At 36.5% G+C, this 19,669-nt stretch overlaps 1 protein-coding gene across 1 annotated transcript; it reads right to left on the bottom strand.

The window, feature by feature from the left end:
* Window positions 1-62: 62 nt before the first annotated feature.
* Window positions 63-18,296, bottom strand: LOC106089362 (uncharacterized). Its single transcript, XM_013255196.2, has 3 exons — window positions 17,953-18,296; window positions 4,698-4,896; window positions 63-796 (listed from the first exon to the last, which is right to left on the bottom strand). The coding sequence occupies exons 1-3, from the start codon at window positions 17,962-17,964 to the stop codon at window positions 558-560; spliced, it is 450 nt and encodes a 149-aa protein (XP_013110650.1). The 5' UTR covers window positions 17,965-18,296; the 3' UTR covers window positions 63-557.
* Window positions 18,297-19,669: the final 1,373 nt, after the last annotated feature.

The following is a 19,669-nucleotide window of genomic DNA, read 5'->3' as shown; positions in this document are numbered from 1 at the left end:
GTTCAGGTATGGTATATGCATATGTACAACTACAAAACAAGTTACAATTTTTATCCACTTTCATTTACAAGAGTAAAGTTATGCATGCTCTTTGTTTATTAGCGTAAATTCACAGTTGTCAGTATATACTTCTGCAAAAAATCAACTGCAAAACAGGTCTTCTAAACTTAGAACAACTTAATCACAATCGGCTAATGTAATAGTAGGTAATACAGTGGATGGGGGTTGGGTTGTTTACCCCGATGGACATGGTAAACGGGGCAAGAGAACATAATGGCAGATAATACTGATAAATAATAATGGGGGTGGGTGGTTTCATTGCAGGGCGGAATATGAAACGCAACATTGATGGAATACAACATCTAAACTACTAATAAGGTACATACGTGCGAGTGTAAAAAAAATGTGGAAGATACCGCTTCAGATTGATCACTTAACAACAGATTGTGGTACTCCTTAGACTAATAAGTAAATGGCAACTAATTCGACTATAATTATTTCTTAGATTTCCTATGTCTTATGACTTAAGTATAAGGTTAAGAGCTGCTGCTACTTCCTCAGCAAAAGAAATCCTCATCGCACTTGTGGTAACAGCAGTACGAAATGCTGTTGCTATAGCTTTCCTCGTTGCGTTTGAAACGCATTTTCTCCTCCTGTTGCAATTGCGACAACTTCTTGGCCTTGTAGCGGGGGCTGATGTCCAGTTGGCTTAGTTTTCGATAGTGATTGAGACCCATTTTCAAATAGCCTCCCTGCGGATAAGAGCTACGCCTAACGTAATGATAAAATCTTTCTCCTGTAAAAATAGAAAGAGAAGACAATTATTAGTCAATTGTGACTTAGCAAATATGTGTGTATAATTTGAATAAATTTTATTGTCATTGCATTTCCGGTCGTTGTTCCGGCTGTCTCGTTGTTATGCAAAATGTGTACTCATAGTCGTAAGGGGGCTTCGAGTAATTTAAACGCCATTGTGTAGGAAAGTTGAAATCTTTTCCATATGTGTATAATAATTTAACTGCATGGAAATATTGATTGCACTGCTGTTGCAAAGGATTTTTCATCACTTTTTTGCTACCCACCTCAATGTACAAGTCCAAGCGCATGCTTACAAACGGCTGTGAATGCGGGGTCAACGAAAGTTATAAGGACACAGGTTAGCAATACTACGGCTACTACTATTGGCATCTGAATGAAGCGGTTTTATTTCCTGATTTTTTACGAAACACGTTTTCGAAAACGCTTCTTCTTGTTTTATTGCTATTGCATAAACATACACCCTGAAAATTACGTTCTCTTGTGTACGTACATAAAAGCCACAAGCCAAAAGTATTATTACATTCGGACGAGCAACTATTATTATTGAATTTAATTAATTTCCTTTATTTTGTTTCTGCTGTATCTCATAAAGTTCAACTCTAAAAATAATTTCGTAAACAATGCCGATCAAAGCGAAACTCAATTTCTCAATCATATCGTCATTAGCAAAGTTATTGTGGTCTAAGGCAAATCAGAGCTAAACACATGCACTTGAAACCAAAGAAACTAATAAAAGATAATTTGTTTGTCAAAAAGACACCCGAACTTTTTGTTTTCAGTACAAATAAGTTTAATATTTAATGTTTACCGGAAGCGGTGGCCACCGTAGCGCAGAGGTTCGCATGTCTCTCTATAAGGCTGAACGCCTGCCCTCTTAATACTGGCACTTATTAATTTCTAGCAGTCGAAATTTTTCAAAAATTCTGTTTTTGGCTTGGATTTGAAAATCGGTTTATGTTAAGACCCAGCTCACATATCAATAAATCGACCGATTTGACTTCTGGGGCCTCTAATCTCTAGGGGTTCGAGAACTCAAAGTCAAGTCAATTCTTATCTAATTTGGCTGAAATGTTGCACGCTGGCTTCGAAAGGCGATCGAAATACGTAGAAGGGGTCCAGGGCTTCTCCTTCTTGCCGTTGCACAATCAGAGAAACTTGTTAGCAAAAACAGCTGCTGTTTTCAAATGTTTTCAAAAAGTTAAAAAAGTAGCATAAATATTTGCAAGCATATAACGCACAATTTTTTCCAATTTTCTACAATTTGCTAATTTTTAAACGAATTTAAATAACAGCAGCAAAATAACTACTACCATTATGTCAATGCTTTTAAACAAAAAAATCTCGTCTATAAATGTCAAATTTGTTTACTAATGTACAGCAAATGCCTCAATTGTTATTTAGAAGTTCAAAAATGTTGTATGGATTCATTGAAAAATTTAAAATTTTTAATTTAATATCAGCAGACAATGTTTGCTGATATCAGCAGACTAACTTCTCTGGGTGCACGGTGATGGTGTGAAATATAAAATGTTGAAAAAGTTTCTTTTTATAAATGGAAATACACAACGTGACAAATGCGATTCATGGTGGAGCGTATATATAGGTTTTGACACAGATGAACTTAACATGCTTTTACTTGCAGTTTTTACCGGCTCAATCGCTTTTAATTTTCCTTGACTATTAAAGAATGACACTGAACTTGGCCCTTTTACAACTAAAGTTATTTCATGCATAATTAGTACGGTGTCCTACACTCACAGAAAAAAGTTTGCGAAAAAGTAAATTTGCTCCTATTGTAGCAGTAGTTCTGCAATTTCAGAGCAGCAGGCTTACTGCTGAAGAGTCTGTTGTTTGCTGAAAATTTCTGCTGCTTGATTATGAAGGCGATGTTAGAAGAAAAAATAAAATGCAAATGTAAATGTGTGTCTCAGTGGATGTTTATAATCCCCATTGAATGTATACTTTCCATAATGTTTTTTATACCCACCACCATAGGATGGGGGTCTACTGATCTAGTCATTCCGTATGTAACACCTCGAAATATTGATCTAGGACCTCATAAAGTATATATATATATATATATATATATATTCTTGATCGTCTCGAAATTCTGATTCGAACTAGCCATGCCCGTCCGTCCGTCCGTCTGTCGAAATCACGATAGTGGTCGAACGTGTAGAGCTAACCGCTTGAAACTTTGAACAGATACTTTATATAAATGTAGGTCGTTGGATACTGCAAATGGGCCATATCGGTTCAGATTTGGATATAACTCCCATATAAACCGATCTTGAGCCCATGGAAGCCACAATTTTTGTCCGATTTAGCTGAAATTTTGCACATAGTATTCTGTTATGACTCCCAACAACGGAGCCAAGTACGGCAAAAATTGGTCTATAAACTGATACAGCCGCCATATAAACCGATCTCCCGATTTGACTTCTTGGGCCCATTAAAGCCTCAATTTTCGTCCGATATGGCTGCACATGGTTTTCTGTTATGACTCCCAACAACTGCGCTAAGTACGATCCAAATCGGTCAAGAACCTGATATAGCTCCCATATAAACCCATCTGCGTATTGACTTCCTGAGCCCCTGGAAGCCGCAATTATTGTCCGATTTGTCTGAAATTTTAGCAGAATCCATGGTGGTGGGTTCCCAAGATTCGGCCTGGCTGAACTTGAAACGCTTTTACTTGTTTTCTTTAAATGTAGGTACAAAAGGTCATGCCAGTCATGTAGAAATTAGTAGAGCAATAACAAAAAATGCGAGATAGCTCAGCCACATTTCGAAATTTATACCAGTAGATGGATCAGGTCGCTTCTTTAGAGTAATATTCCACATATTAAGATCATCTCTTCCAACAAAATTTATAAATAAAAAAAATTTCTAAGGTGCTCAAAACAAGTAATAGGCAAACATAAAAAATATCATAGCATAAAACAGCAGATGTTGTTTGCTGATTTAGCTGACCGAAATGTTTGCTAATACAGCAGTAATGTCTACTTTCCCATTCTCAGCAGATAAAAGCTGCTGTTTTAGCAAACATTTTTGCGGTTTTGAATAACGAATTTGATTGAGTGTATTAATTAAGCATAGTCGCTTAACTTGAAATTTTACTATAGGTGTAATAGAGAATTTGTTAACTTGACAAATTTGTTTCATACACCTAGAAAAATTAGTCTGCTGATATTAAATTAAAATTTTTAAACTTTTGAATATATCCATGAAATATTTTTGAACTTCTAAACATCAATTGAAGTAATTTCTATAGATTAATAAGAAAAATTGCCAACTGTAGGCATTAATTTTTTTGTTTCAAAACATAAATATAATAGTAGTAGTTACTTTGTCTACTGTTATTTGAATTCGATCAAAAATAAGCAAATTGTAGAAAATTGGAATCGATTTCATGTAATATGCTTATAAAATTTAAAGATTAGATAGAATATAAGACTTTTTTAAATAATTATGACATTTTTAAGCTTTTTTAACTTAAACTTGAAAACAGCAGAAAATGTTTGCCGTTGACCAAAAGATTACTGCTGTCCCATTTTCAGCAGACTTACCCTACTCAATAAAATTGTTTACCATGGCTCACAGTCCTATAGTAAGTTAAAATGTTTACGGTAAAGTCTTATCCTAACTGTCAGTTACTGTCAGTTACTGTCAGTTTACTTAATTGCAATTTATGTATAACTGCAGGTACGTATGTACAATATATCTGTGCCACTGTAAGTCTATTCAGGGCTCCGGAGCGTATGGAGGAACAAAGAGTATCAACGACAAATTGAAACGACAAAAGTATAAGTAGAAGCTACATATACAGCACAACTTCTAACACAACCTGAAAAAAGAGGATCCTTAACTGAACTTACTTGCTGAGGTTTCAACACTGTTCACACCATGTTCATGATCTATGGATCGCCTCTCCCGAACATCGAATGTTTCGAAAAGATGCTCACAGGCTTCCATAGCCAATTTCTTCATGCGATCCAGTGAGCAATAGGTGGCATTGCCACGTTCACACAACGCTCCTAGGTAGCATACGACAAAAATGGCAGCAACAAACGACTTCTGAAACAAAAAGAAATTGAAGAAATGTTCATTGCAAATTTCATTTAAGAATTAAAAACTATCGAAATAAGTGTATGAACAATATCGAAACAAGTAAAAGCGCGGTGAGTTTGGCCGGCCCGAATCTTATATACCCTGCACCAAAGATCGCATTTGTCACGTTCTTTGAAGGACTTTTTCAAATAGAAAAACGCCACCCGCAAAATTTCAGGCAAATCGAGTAGTAATTGCGCCCTCTAGAGGCTCAAAAAATCAAACTGGGAGATCAGTTTATATGGCAGCTATATCAGTTTATATACCGATTTACACCATACGAGAGACAGTTGTTGGAAGTCATACCAAAACGACATATGCAAAATTTCAACCATAATGGATAAGAAGCCTAAGAAGTCTAATCAGAAGATCGGTTTATATGGCGGCTACATCAGGTTATGGACTGATTTAGACTATACTTGGAACACCTCATGCTAAATTTAGCCAAATCGGATAATAATTGCGCCCTCTAGAAGCTCAAGATGTTAAGACCCAAGGTCGGTTTATATTGCAGCTATATGAGGTTATCAACCGATATAGACCATACTTGACACGGATGTTGGACGTAATAACAGAACACAACGTACAAAATATCAGCCAAATCGGATTAGAATAGCGCTCTCTAGAAGCTCAAGAAGTTAAGACCCAAGATCGGTTTATATGGCAGCTATATCAAAACATTGACCGATTTGACCCATTTACATTCTCAACCGACCTACACTAATTTGAAGTATTTGTGAAAAATTTCAAGCGGCTAGCTGTACTCCTTCGATAGTTGGCGTCTTTACTACAGACGGACGGACGGACATGACTAGATCGACTTAAAACGTCATGACGATCAAGAATATAAATACTTTATGGGATCTTAGACGCATAATTCGAGGCTTTACAAACGAAATGACGAAATTAATATACCCCCCATCCTATGGTGGAGGGTATAAAAACCACCCGGAATTTTTGAAAAATTACTGCAATTGCAACTTATAATTCGGCGTTAAAAACGTCACATTATCATAAGTAACCAGTAAAGAAAACGTCAGGCGATGTCGGCTATATTTTACTCCACACCAAACACGGCACATGCAATAAGTGATGACATTTGGCATTCTAGCATATAGAATACCAGCTAGCGTGTTGTGCTTTGCCGAATTGTTAATGGCCTTTTGAAGCTAGTCCCCAGAGGCTCGAGAGTCTGTTTCCAACTTCTTTAGTCTGTACAGAGTGGAAGAGCTGACTAATCAATAAATTTTATAGACAACATTTCATGTTGTGCAAAATGGAATATTATAAAATGTTGAAACTTCATTCATCTGATAACCACCTCTTACAATTCCCCCACTGCATGGCGACCTCTTTAAACAAGAGTATGTAGAAACAATGTTTCATACATATATAGGATGTTTTGTTTTTTTGTTTTTGACAATTGGGTTTCAATTGGGATACAACTTTACGAATATTTCAATGATAAAGGGCCTCCTTTTTATGTCGAGACCCAAAGGCGTGCCGCAGAGCGACACCACATGGTAGAGAAGTGTCAACATGGCTGGATACCCTACAAATGTCGCCAGCATGTAACTACCGCTGAAAAATGTTTGTTGATGTTAACGCCTGTATTTTTGTATTATATAGAGCAAATCCTGATTAATCTGTCACGATTATTGGCTATCGCCTGATATTGATGACTATGCAGCACAACTTTTCACTACAATTGCACTGTATTAGACTAAAAAAATAAAACACCACAATTGTTAGCTCCTAAGAACGCGAGGTAATATTACTCTGGAAATGTTGGTTTGTCTGAATCGAAAAATAGTGCTCTTGAAAAATGTGACCCTTGTATAACAAATTATGAACACCAAAAATACACATTCAAAAATATGTACGTGCCAATTGTTCACAAATGAATGATGAATATAATTTTAATGCTGAACAATAGTTAAATGTCTAGCAAGAATTCAAGGCAAACTCTTGGGGTTCTGGCACGTGCACTTTATTGTTAGTTGTAATCGATATCGGCAGTAGATCATTCCATCGTCTATATATATATATATATATATATATATATATATATATATATATATATATATATATATATATATACAGGGTGGCTGATGAATATTGCTACAATGATGAATATTGCTACATTTTTTTTTCGGTGTATGGAATACATTTTTCTTTTATTCATGTTAAATTAAATTATTAAATTAATTATTAAATTATTATTAATTAAATTAATTAATTAATTAATTAAATTAATTATTAAATTATTATTATTAAATAGAAAAAAAGTTATTACATTTTTTTTTGGTAGCGGCTTTCATCAGCCACCCTGTATATATATATATATATATATATATATCTATATATATATATATATATATCTATATATATATATATATATATATATATATATATATATATATATATATATATATATTCCACCAGATATATATATATATATATATATGTATATATATATATATATATATATATATGTATATATATATATATATATATATATTGGGGCAATTAGTAAGGAAGAAAAAAATCTTACTGGGGCCTTCGAGTTTCTGATTTTTGGAATTGTACTGTAGTCGTCAGACCAATTATTGGGAAAGATGGTTGCTGAGAATGGTAAGGAGCCGCCCAGAGTGGCAAGGAAGCACAAAAGAGATGAGCTGACTTATGCAGTCATCTATATCGGCTGTGCATCCGGTAGGATTCCACCAGATCATCGGTCCCAAGTGGAGGATCTGGTTAAAGAGCGGATTTTCGAACATGTGTGTAACTCTGTAGAGGGTCCACCCATACAAATGATGAGCTATGAGTTTAGAGGGGACATCTTTACGCTGCGTTTTGCGTTGCTGGAATGTATTGATACCGTCAAACAGTTTGTCAGACCTATTCACGCTCCCTGGGAGGGCGCAAAGCTCGACCTGGTGAGAAAGATGGATATTCCCCAGCTCACAAAGGCAACGGTCTTCATCAAGGGATAGGGCAGTAAACCAACGTTTGGTCGCAGAGAAGTGGGAGGTCTTCCACAGGGAGGAGAAGGAGGAAGGAACTCTCCTTGTGGTTGGCATTGACCAAGTCTCCTTCACGAGTTTGGCTAAGACTAAAGGCATGGCGCACTATGGGACCAAGCTGTCTTTTTTTAAGATTGGGAAGACTAGGATAGGCAGAAGTTCTCATTTTGAGGCAGAAATTCTCATTTTGAGACATCAGGCCGTGCAGTGGCAGGGGACTCAACACCGCCCAACAACTCAATATTGGAAAGACTAGGATAAGCAAAGATTCTAATACTGAAATATCAGACAGTGCAGTGTCGAGAGACCCAACACAGCCTAACAAACGGGGACCCGACGACGGATCCACCACTGACTTCAAGATTCGGAATACTGGGACAGGTAAAGATCCAAATATTGAAACATTAAGCAGCACAGCGACAGGAGTCTCAATGCAACCCAACGAACAGGGAGCCGATGATGGTACCATCACCTACTCCCAAGAAGTCCATTTACTTAGGATTTGGAACACTAAGATAGACAAAGATCCTAGTATTGAAACATCAGGCAGTACAGGCAATGGAAACCCAATACAGCCTAACGAACAGGGACCCGACGATGGCCTACTCCCAAGATGCCGATTTACTGGAGAACCAATGGTTGAGTTAATCCAGATAAACTTCCACCGGAGCGAGACTGCTACAAACGCTCGGTGGAGAAAATCAGCAAGGGCAAGATTCAAATTGCCTTAATTGAGGAGCCATGGACGACCCGGAACAAAGTTTCTGGACTGAACCATATCAACTACCAATTATTCTATGCCAACACTGGTACTCGTCCGAGGACCTGCGTTATTTGTCATGAAAATTTGAATTATATATTTTCCCCAGATTTTTCAACAGTGGTGAGACAGGGATACGGTGGAGCATACCTGGTATCACTTTATCTTCCTTTCGATTCTCCGACACCGCCACCCACATCAATAATTTTCTTCATTATTTTAATGATTTTGGGATTTATTTTTGATATTTTTTATTTGCTTGCTTGCTTTCTGGGCATGTAGTATGTTTGCGGGTATGTCATTATTTTACAGCAATAAGTATTAATAAATCGAAGCTATTATTTTCCATACTTTGGAGTGTTTAGAGAATTCATTATTTGTCATCTGGTGGTATGTTTACTCTGAAGCACTTTCCTTGAAGGTCATGCCCGTGTTAAAGTATTATTGCGGATATATCTACTAGTAAGTGGCTACAGAATCTTGTTTCGGGTTACCCACTGACTTACCCGGTAAAATGACTTTTTGCTGGATAAGCCTTATTATGCCCTTTAAATGTTCAATGAAATGTGCTACCAAAAGTACATTTACCGTAAATAATTGCTGAAATATTTATAGTTTATAAATTTCTATTATTTTGGCCTCTCACGAGCCCATAAGGACCGTAAACATTGAACTGTTAAAGGCATTTTATGTGTCAGATATAAATCAAATCGAATTGACATCTAAAGAATCCGGAATGCCGGATTCGACTGATAATAAAGATCCCCGGTTTTTATACCCACTACCAGTGTTGCTAGTATTGGGGAAAATGGGGGCGAGACTTTTGACTTGGGGATGCGATGGGGATTCGGAGCAAAAATTGGAGATATTTTGGGGAGGAATTTTCATTTTAAAATTTTGTATTCCGCCATTACTATATTTTTAGTCATTTTTGGTAAACATAAACATTCTTCAATCAACGAGCTCGTTTCGAAAGAGAAATACAAATGAAAATTATAAAATAAAATGATCTTCGCCTTAACAGGCAAAAAACTTAAGGAAAACATAATTTACAAGTTATACCCGCTGTGTTTTTTAGTACTATTTGGTTATTATTATCTATTATCGAAAACTACCCAGGAAAACTTAACACTAATATCCTGTCCAAAATATCTGGCTTGCACAGCATAGGATTAAAATAAAACGCAACAACTGTGTCAATGAGAGATGATGTCCCTGTTTAACCCCATTAACACTGCTCTTTAAATCCGGATTTAATGGCTCGATCCTCTGTTTTCCCTTTAAAAAATCGCCCGACGAGAGCCTTAAATCCGGATTTAAGGAGCAGTGTGTACAGGGTTTTTATACCCTACACCATCACTGTGGTACAGGGTATTATAACTTTGTGCACTTGTTCGTATATGTATACCGGCTTAGAATCACTTTCTAATTCGATTTAGCTACGTCCGTCTGTCTGTCCATGCATTCTTGTGATCAAGGTATAGGTCGCATGAATTGTCCGATTAACATGAAATGTTGCACATTTCACTTCTTTGGCCCAAGGACGAACGCTGTTTTTGAACACACTCAGTTCAGATTTAGATATAGCTCCCATATATATCATTCATCCGATATGGTCTTTACAGGCTGCGGAAGCCACAGTTTTGGCCCGATCTTTACATAATTTAGCATGAGGTGTTTTATTTGACGTCCTCATTTATGTGCAAAATTTCGTCCAAATCGCTCATGATTTAAATATAGCTTCCATGTATATCTTTTATCCGATATGGAGTTTTTAAGCTGTTGAAGCCAAAATTTTTGTACGATCTTGACAAGATTTAAACGATGTGTTTTATTTGACGAAAAATTTCAAAAAATTCGGTTTAGATTTAGATATAACTTCCAGACATACCCTTCATCCGATATAGACTTTATGGCTGTAGAAGCCACAATTTTTGTCCGATCTTTACAAATGTAAACATGAGACGTTTTATTTGGCACTCCAATACATTGCCAAAATATCTTTTATCCGATATGTCCTTTAAAGACTGTAGAAATCCACAAGTTGTGTCCTATCGGAAGAAAATCTCACAAGTTTCTATTCGACATTTCAATAGGTATGCAAAATTAAGGTCTGACTAGATTTGGAGAATTGGTTCTATATATTAAAAGTATTACGTAGACTAGGTGGTGTAGCGTATTATATAGTCGGCTCCGCCCGACTTTTGCCTTTCATTACCTATTTTTACAATGCAACTGACTGTTTGTGCATGAAATCGATAACCATCTATTCAGTTCAACTTCTCCAGTACACCCTATATCGCTATCCATTTTTTACAATTTCAAAATTGTATATCCGTGCCTTCACATGACACACATCTTTGGTGCGTTTTGCCATCATTAAAAACTAATATGACGTATCTTTTTGTTCAAGAAATTAAATCTATTATACAGCTATTACTTGGCTATACTTAAAAAAAACCCCTTTCAAAATTGTTTGGGATTTTTTTTGGGGAAAGTCACTTGCATATGGAGTTATTTGGGGTCAAAGGATTCGAAATTTGGCACAAGAGACTGAAAAATACTGGCAACACTGCCCACCCCATATTAATCTAGTCATACCATTGGTAACACCTCGAATTATTGATCTGCAACCCCATAAAGTAAATGGGGATTTTTAGCTATCATCTTTTTGGAAACACTGGTTTAAACAGCTCACGCACGTTTCGTGTTTTGTTTCACTGTCAAACATCTTCAGTTTGGTCTATAATTTAAACATGAATCGTCTTACAAATGAACAACGCTTGCGAATTATTGAATTTTATTATGAAATATGCGTGCTCTGTTAAAAAAGTTCATCGCGCGGTTCATCCATTGAGCGACGATGCTCATTTTTGGCTAAGAGGAATAGCCGATTTTGCAGTGAAGATCAACCAGAAGAATTGCATCCAGAAACAAGTAAAAGCGTGCTAAGTTCGGCCGGGCCGAATCTTATATACCCTCCATCATGGATCGCATTTATGGAGTTCTTTTCCTGGTATCTCCTGTTAGGCAAACAAAGGATAAAAGAAAAGAATTGCTATGCTATTGGAGCTATATCAAGTTATGGTCCGATTCGGACCATAATTGAATTGAATATTGGAGACCATAGTAGAAATCATTGTGTAAAATTTCAGCCAAATCGAATAAGAATTGCGCCCTTTAGGAGCTCAATAATTTAAATAGGGAGATCGGTTTATAAGGGGGCTGTATCAAGCTATAGACAGATTCAGACCATATTTGACACGCGTGTTGGAGGTCATGAGAAAAGCCGTTGTAGAAAATTTCAGCCAAATCCGATTTAAACCATTTGGCGAAACACGTCATGCAAAATTTCAGAGACTCAAGAAGTCAAGAACCTAGGTCAGTATATATGACAGCTATATCAAAACATTGACCGATTTGAACCATACTTATCATAGTTGTTGCAAATCATGACCAAACACCTCATGCGAAATTTAAGTCAAAACGGACAAAAATTGCACTCTCTAGTGGCTCAAGAAGTCAAAATCCCAGATCGGTTTATATGGTAGCTATATCAAAACATGACCCGATATGGCCCATTCACAACCCCACCCGACCTTCACTAATAAGAAGTATTTGTGCAAAATTTTAAGCTACAGACAGACGGACGGACATGGCTAGATCGATTTAGAATGTCATGACGATCAAGAATATGTACACTTTATGGGATCTTAGACGAATATTTCGAGGGGTTACAAACAGAATGACGAAATTGGTATACCCCTACCTTATTGTGGAGGGTATAAAAAAAGCACTAAACTGCTGTTTATGGTCTGTTGTCATCGTACTTAGTACGGTCTTTAACGGTCCTGGTCTACAACCTGATATCGCTCCCATATAAGCTTGTCTCCCGGTGTGATATCATGAGCCCGTGGAAGCCGCTATTGTTATAATATTTGGCAGAAAAAGATATTTGATACGTAGAGTAAAATTAGGTTCTGCAACTAAGTTCAATTTGTGTAGAATCTTTGCAGAGTCCATGGTTGTGGTTCCCCAAGATTCGACTCGACCGAACTTGGCATGCTTTTGCTTATTATATGTTTATACCCTACACCACTACTGTGGTACAGGGTATTATAACTTAGTGAATTTGTTTGTAACACCCAAAAGGAAGAGAGAAAGACCCATTGATAAGTGTATCGACCGACTCAGAATCACTTTCTGATTCGATTTAGCTATGTCCGTCTGTCTGTCCATGTTAATTTGTGTACAAAGTACAGGTCGCAGTTTTCATCCGATCGTCTTCAAATTTGGTACAGGCATGTTTTTCGGTCTAGAGACAAAGCCTATTGAAATTGGGAAAAAATCGGTTCAGGTTTGGATATAGCTCCCATATAGATCTTCGACCGATTTTCAGTAGTAATGCAATAAAATTGTCAATTGCTAACCGATTTTCTCGAAATTTGGCAGAAAGGACTTTTTAATGACTTTCGACATTACTGATGAATTTCATGGAAGTCGGTTTAGATATATGTACATATATATATATATATATATATATATATATATATATATATATATATATATATATATATATATATATATATATATATATATATATATATATATATATATATATATATATATATATATATATATATATATATACATATATATATATATATATATCGCCCGATATATACTCACTCCTAGAGGTACTGCAAGCGCATTTCTTGACCAATCTTCCCAAAACATCAACGATTTTCTCAACGACTTGTCTATAAAGTTTTTTCGAAATCGGTTCAGATTTAGATATAGCTGTCATATATGTATATCGCCAGATTTTCACCCCCAGAGCTACTGCAAGCCCATTGTTTGACCGATCATGCCAAAATTTTGCACAACGCTTTCCTCGACGACTAACACATTATCCGAGAAGTTTGCTCGAAATCGGTTGAGAATAAGATATAGCTCCCATATATAGTTATTACAGTTTGAACATATTTGCTCGTTTTTTATACCCTTCACCATAGGATTGGGGTACGCTTACAAATTTACCCATGAACATTCCATTAAGGACAAGGGTTAACATTCTCACATCATCACTGAGTGCTGTCCGATTCAAGTTAAAACTCAATGATAAGGCCTCATATTTATAGTCGAGCTATATCAGGTTGTGAACCCATTTGAATTATACTTGGCGCAGTTGCTAGAAGTTCTAACAAAACACTCCACGCAAAATTTCATCCAAATCGGATGATCGGATGGCGTCCTCTGGCGCGTCCTCGGTCATGCCGATCAAGAATACATGAATGGTACAAACTAGAGATGTGCACATGAGAATTTTCACTCACGCTCACGAAAAGAATATTACTCAACGTACGCTCACGCACGACTTTTTATGTCGATGTGTTTTCATGTTCACACACTATTCACGAGAAAATCACGACTCACGAGATAAGCCTAGTACTGACTTCGACTTTTCGCGCGAACAACTGTCAAAATGCATAAAAAGCAATCGTGACGAAGTAGTGGTAGTGAGTTCTTTGAACAAAATACCAGCTACATGTCGCTGCGCTAATGCAAATTTCGCAAATTGCAAATGTAATTAAATGCTCACAAACTGTGTCCAAGCAACTCTGTCACATCATAGTTGTTCTTGTTGAGCGGTTTGTTTGACTTTGGTTTGTGTTATGTCGTCCAAAAGAATGCGGCATATTTCGCCAACATTTAGTGGGCAATTTTCGTGTGAATGAAGATAGTACTAGGCTATACTCACGAGACACTCAGTACTCACGAAACACTCACGAGACAATCGCAACTCACGAGATACTCAAAAGTCACGAGACACTCACAACATATTTTTCCATGCAACGAATATTTTTTTAAGCGTCTCAAATCATGGGGTAATTTAGCGTACGTACAATATATTGCGCTATGTCTACATTGACTCGTTTTGTTTATGTCGTTTTGAAAAACAGCTCAACCCAGTTGAGATGTTTTCGAATTTGCATTCTTTCACACTCCAACATAGATTTTATAGTGCACTGTTGTTAGGATTTCTTTTTTCTTGCTTTATCTGCATAATTTTGTTTATTTGATAAATTTCTCTTGGAAAAATTTTGCACAATTTAAGCAATTATTTGAGCTCACATGTTTTGAATGACTCGTTTTGTGGCAAACGAGTCGTTTTGCCCTTATAAACGGTGTCGCGTCGTGTTCAGCGACGAGTCGTTTTCAGAGCATTATGAAGGGAAAACGAGTCGTTTACTCAAAACTGCTTTGGTCTGAACATACTGCAAAATACCGCATGATTTGAAACGCATCTAAAAAATTGAGTTTTTTTTTTTGATATTTATTAACTGCTAAACGTGATTTTCTCGAGAGTCGTGTGTCGTCAGTGTCTCGTGAGTATTTCATGAGTCATGAGTGACTCGTGAGTCGTAATTGGTGTCGTGAACCAGATTTCACTTGAATTCAATCACGGTTACGCAGGACCACATGATTGGATTTAGGTCTCAGTCACGAATCAGGTGATTCACGCGTGACACGACAACTCATGACTCAAGTGCACACCTTTAGTACAAACCAAATACGAGTGCCAACCGATAATTTTGAATATTTTATTATGTCCGCATTTTTGATCCGATTGAATCCAAATTTCATATCTAGGGTAATTTTAACGTAACAAGTTAATTTGTTAATTTGGGAATATTAAAGATATGAAAAGTTTATTCAAAAAATATGCTAAAAATATGAAATACATGTGTATTTAAGAGTAGAGTTTTGTAGTGAATGAACGATGCACAAAATGGCTAATCATTACTTCGAGGCCCCGTAGCGCAGAGGTTAGCATGTTCGCCTATGACACTGAACGCCTAGATTTGAATCCTGCACAAGAAAATAGATTTGTTGCCTCAACCAATTTTTTTGCCCATCTCACATTGGCTGTTGTGGGAACCAACGTTGGTGTTGAGGTTGTTGTCTACTTTAAGTTTTAAAAATAAAAAAGGGCCGGCAGCAGGAATTGAACCTGGGTTTCCAAATTCTTCATAAGAGGATTTTGTATGCCAGTAGAGTATTTAGCACAACTACAGGTAAGTGGTTAGTACAAATCCGGTAGTGTAGTTAGCACAACTATGGATAGGGTAGTAAGCACAACAATCATAAGGGTGTTTTGCTAACTCTTTGGTGGTAATGGGGAAAATAAAACGTTGATACAATTGGCCGAAGCAAAATAAATTTATTTTGTATGAAAATGATAGATGGAACTAATATATCGGTTAGTAGCATCTTCTTTTAATTCTTTTTACTGTATCGCCCTTAAGGTAGCTACTGAACTATGAAAATAACCAATCCGAATTCCAATCAATGATTTCTCTGTGTGTGTCGAGAACATCAGAAAAATGTTTCAGTGATGGTAATCGAATCCTTATATTGGCTAAATTTTTGAGTTACTATGCCATTTGAAAAATATCATGGACACCCATTAAAATACTTCTTTCCAAAATTGATACGAGTGACGTATCTGCCTCTTCCCTAATGGAATGTTCATGTGCAAATTTGTATTTGCAGTAACAATTTAGAAGCACAAATTTCCTTCCTTATAAAGTTGTAACCAAACACGAAGAAATGTTTATATACTTTACCCTAGCAATGATTAAAACAACGACTCCGCAAAGTATTTGTATTCTTAATCCTCCTAAAATTCTATGACGATTTCAAGATATCCGTATGCAGAGATTCCTATTTTGACCACACGCAAGACGCCAAATCAGATTATATTTGGGTACGGCTGCTATATAGATCGTTCTCTTTATATAGCCCATAAAAAGCGCATTTATTACCGGATTTCAAGGAAATTTGGAACAACCAGTCGTATTTTTCCCCCGATGCCCGAACTGAAAATGATCCAAGTCGGACCAGTTTCTATATAACTGCTATTAAGACTATTCTCCCTAGGGTCTTGCGCTCATAAAAGGCACATTTATTATCCGTTTCAATGAAATTATCAATTTTTGGTCTAAAGCCCATAACAGTCGCATATATTTTATGATTTCGCTGAAATTTGGAAACGCGAGTTTCACTATGCCCCCGATATATGAATGTGAACCGAATATGACCCATAGCGGGCCATATTTACATATAGCTCTAACAAAGACGGATCTGCCGATATAAGGTCTTGAGTGCAGAAGAGCCATTTATTAGCCGGTTTCGCTGAAATTTGAGACTGTGAGAATATTTGGTTCCTCTATACCCGTACCGAATAAGGTTCAGATCGGACCATATTTAGATATAGCTGTCATATGCACTAAAGCTTATTTGAGGCACATTAATTTGTTGGTTTTCGATGGATATATACCAGTTGCTGTGCAGGACAATCTATTAGTCGGCCAATATATATATACATATATATACTGGCAAGAGGTATCTGTATTCCAATTTTAACCGATCTGCACAAAATTTGGCACAAATTGTTTTGTTACTGATCTTAACATATCTGCAAAATTCTATCAAAATCGATTCAGATTTAGATGTAGCTGCCATATATATGGCCGTAGTAGCTACAATTTTCAACCGATCTGCACAAAATATGGCACGGACAGCTTTGTTACTGTTTGCGAGATTTCATAAAAATCGGTTCAAATTTGGATGTAGCACCTATACACCATCGCCGGATTTGCACTTATATGACCGTCGTAACAACAATTTTCAAACGATCTGTTTGAAAGTCGGTTCAGATTTAAATATTGCTCTCATACACATGTATATTTGTATATTGCCCGCATTTATAATTGTATGGTAGGTGTAGGGCATTATATAGTCAGCTAAGTCAACTAATTTTAGGTCAAAAACCATTTGTGTGAAATCGGCACTTCAATACGTTTATCCATTCAATATACATGGTTTTGCATAAAATCCGGTCTCTATATATTATGCAATTTGTTGCGGTGAGCCTTTAAAAACATATCTTCAAACAATCACCTCAACCCGACACCATCCATGTTGGCGCTCTCATATATTTTCGAGGTTAATGGGTATTCACCGGGATACCTTAATAATAAATGCGGAAATGTTTGCATTTGCAACAAGCACCAACAAAACAAACGACGAGAGCAGAGTGACTTTTTATTTTTAGTTCGATTTTAATAGCAGTAAGCACAACTTCTGTGGTTTCGAGTGGTGGGTGTACAAAATATGATATTTCACTAAGTCATCCAGTTGCCTAATAAATGGGAGAAATGAAGAACTCACCTTGGAAAACATGTCTGGAACTGGGTGCTACACACTTTTGGCTTCTTCCTAAAGCTTCTTCTAATTATTATATGTTCTTGTTTTGTTGTTATTAAATATTATTATTTATTATTTGTTGTTGTTTTTAAATACAATCACGTTTTTCCAGTTCAAAAATTTATTTGCTATTAGTTCAAAATTGAAGCAGTTCACAAACTATTCGAAATTTTGGTTTTCGTTATTCTATTTTGTCGCGAACACTATCACATATTTTCATTTCATCACTACGTGATTTTCTTCTTTGTGCTCTCGGTGTGTTGGAGATCGGTACGGTTTTAGTTTGGCTTATTTCAAAACCGCGTTGACGGTTGTTTCATAAGTGAGTGTGGAATACAAATGAAAACATTTTTGCAGGTAAGAGCTTTTTATATCGAAAGCACAAAATAGCAGGATTTCAACAAGCCAGCAGCGATCAAAATTGAGCTGCTTAGTGAGAAACAACAAAAACAATGAAACGTCATCAGATCCAAACTTAAGACTCCCACAAACTCAACGAAGACGATTGTCGAATTATGTTTTCTTGTTCGCTAGTCTTTGATGTCTGTCTGCAACATATTATCTGTTTGTTTTAAGCAGAGTATTCTGTTCAGCTTTCGGAATAGTTGCGAAAAACTTTGACAAAATATCATAATTTGTTTTAAACATACATTTTTTGCACCAGCTCAATCTTACACGCATATTACACTAGGATTAATTGCATTTAAGTGCTCCTTTTAAGCCATTTGCGTAAAAAGGCATTTATTTATTTCACATATTTATAGCTTATAAATCTTTTATACCCACCACCGAAGGTGGTCATTCCGTTTGCAACACATCGAAATATCCATTTGCGAACCCATAAAGTATATATATTCTTGATCAGCGTAAAAATCTAAGACGCTGATCCGTCTGTCTGTTGAAATCACACTACAGTCTTTAATAATAGAGATATTGAGCTGAAATTTTGCAGAGTTAAGCAGGTTAAGTTCGAAGATGGGCTATATCGGACTATATCTTCATATAGACCGAACCACCGATTTAGGGTCTTAGGCCCATAAAAGCCACATTTATTATCCGATTTTGCTGAAATGTGGCCCAGATCGATTCAGATTTGGATATAGCTGCCATATAGACCGATCTCCCAATTTAAGGTTTTGGGCCCATAAAAGGCGCATTTATTGTCCGATGTCGTCGAAATTTGGGACAGTGAGTTAAGTTAGGCCCCTCGACATTTTTCTGCAATATGGCACAGATCGGTTCAGATTTGGATATGGCTGCCATTAGACCGATCTCACGATTTAAGGTCTTGGGCCAATAAAAAAAGCCGCATTTATTGACCGATGTCGCCGAAATTTGGGAAAGTGAGTTGTGTTAGGCTCTTCGAAAACTTTTTGCATTTTGGTCTAGATTTGGACATAGCTGTCATATAGACCGATCTCTCGATTTAAGGTTTTGGGCCCATAAAATGCACATTTATAGTCCGACTTCGTTGAAATTTGATAGAGTGACATATGGACATCAGTGTCTTATATGACTTGTATTGGACCACTCAATATACGTGTAGAATTTGATCCAAATCTGACCACATTTCGATATAGCATAACTTATGCATTTTTTACCGAATCATGACGAAAGGTGGTTTACATGTATAACCGAGGCGGTGGGTATCCAAAGTTCGGCCGAGCCGAACTTAACGCCT

The sequence above is a fragment of the Stomoxys calcitrans genome, chromosome 1 (genome assembly GCF_963082655.1).
Source record: "Stomoxys calcitrans chromosome 1, idStoCalc2.1, whole genome shotgun sequence".
NCBI classification, from domain to species: Eukaryota; Metazoa; Arthropoda; class Insecta; order Diptera; family Muscidae; genus Stomoxys; species Stomoxys calcitrans.
This window is presented reverse-complemented; position numbering and strand designations above follow the sequence as displayed.